At 72.6% G+C, this 328-nt stretch overlaps 1 protein-coding gene across 1 annotated transcript in view; it reads left to right on the top strand.

Annotated features, from left to right (window-relative positions):
- Positions 1–328, top strand: part of PYCRL (pyrroline-5-carboxylate reductase-like) — a 4,184-nt gene that overhangs the window by 572 nt on the left and 3,284 nt on the right. Inside the window, exon 2 of the mRNA XM_019519726.1 lies at positions 168–249. Within this exon, the coding sequence (XP_019375271.1) occupies positions 168–249 (82 nt within the window). The remainder of the gene's footprint in view (positions 1–167; positions 250–328) is intronic.

Genomic DNA, 328 nt, shown 5'->3' with positions numbered 1-328 from the left:
TATCCCCCGGATGTCTGCCCCCCAGCATCCCCCTAGCACCCCTCTATGCTCATCCCTCCGGCATCCCCCAAATATCCCCCCCACGGGCATCACCCCTCCATCCCCCCATACCCCATGCATCCTCCCTGCACCCCCCGATAGGGCTTTGGGGACAGCCGCTCACCCCTGCCCCGTGTCCCCCCAGGGAAGGTGCCGGCCGCCCAGGTCTGGGCCAGCGCCCCCAGCACCCGCAACCTGCGCGCCTTCGAGGTGAGCCCCTCGCAGGGCGGGGCTGCCCGGGGGCGGTGGGTGCCACGGGGCCCCCCTTCCAGGCCGGGCTGGCACCAAC

The sequence above is a fragment of the Gavialis gangeticus genome, unplaced genomic scaffold (genome assembly GCF_001723915.1).
Source record: "Gavialis gangeticus isolate Ggan-Ray unplaced genomic scaffold, GavGan_comp1, whole genome shotgun sequence".
NCBI classification, from domain to species: domain Eukaryota; kingdom Metazoa; phylum Chordata; order Crocodylia; family Gavialidae; genus Gavialis; species Gavialis gangeticus.
Note: the sequence above shows the minus strand (reverse complement) of the source record. Positions and strands in the feature narration are given on the sequence as shown.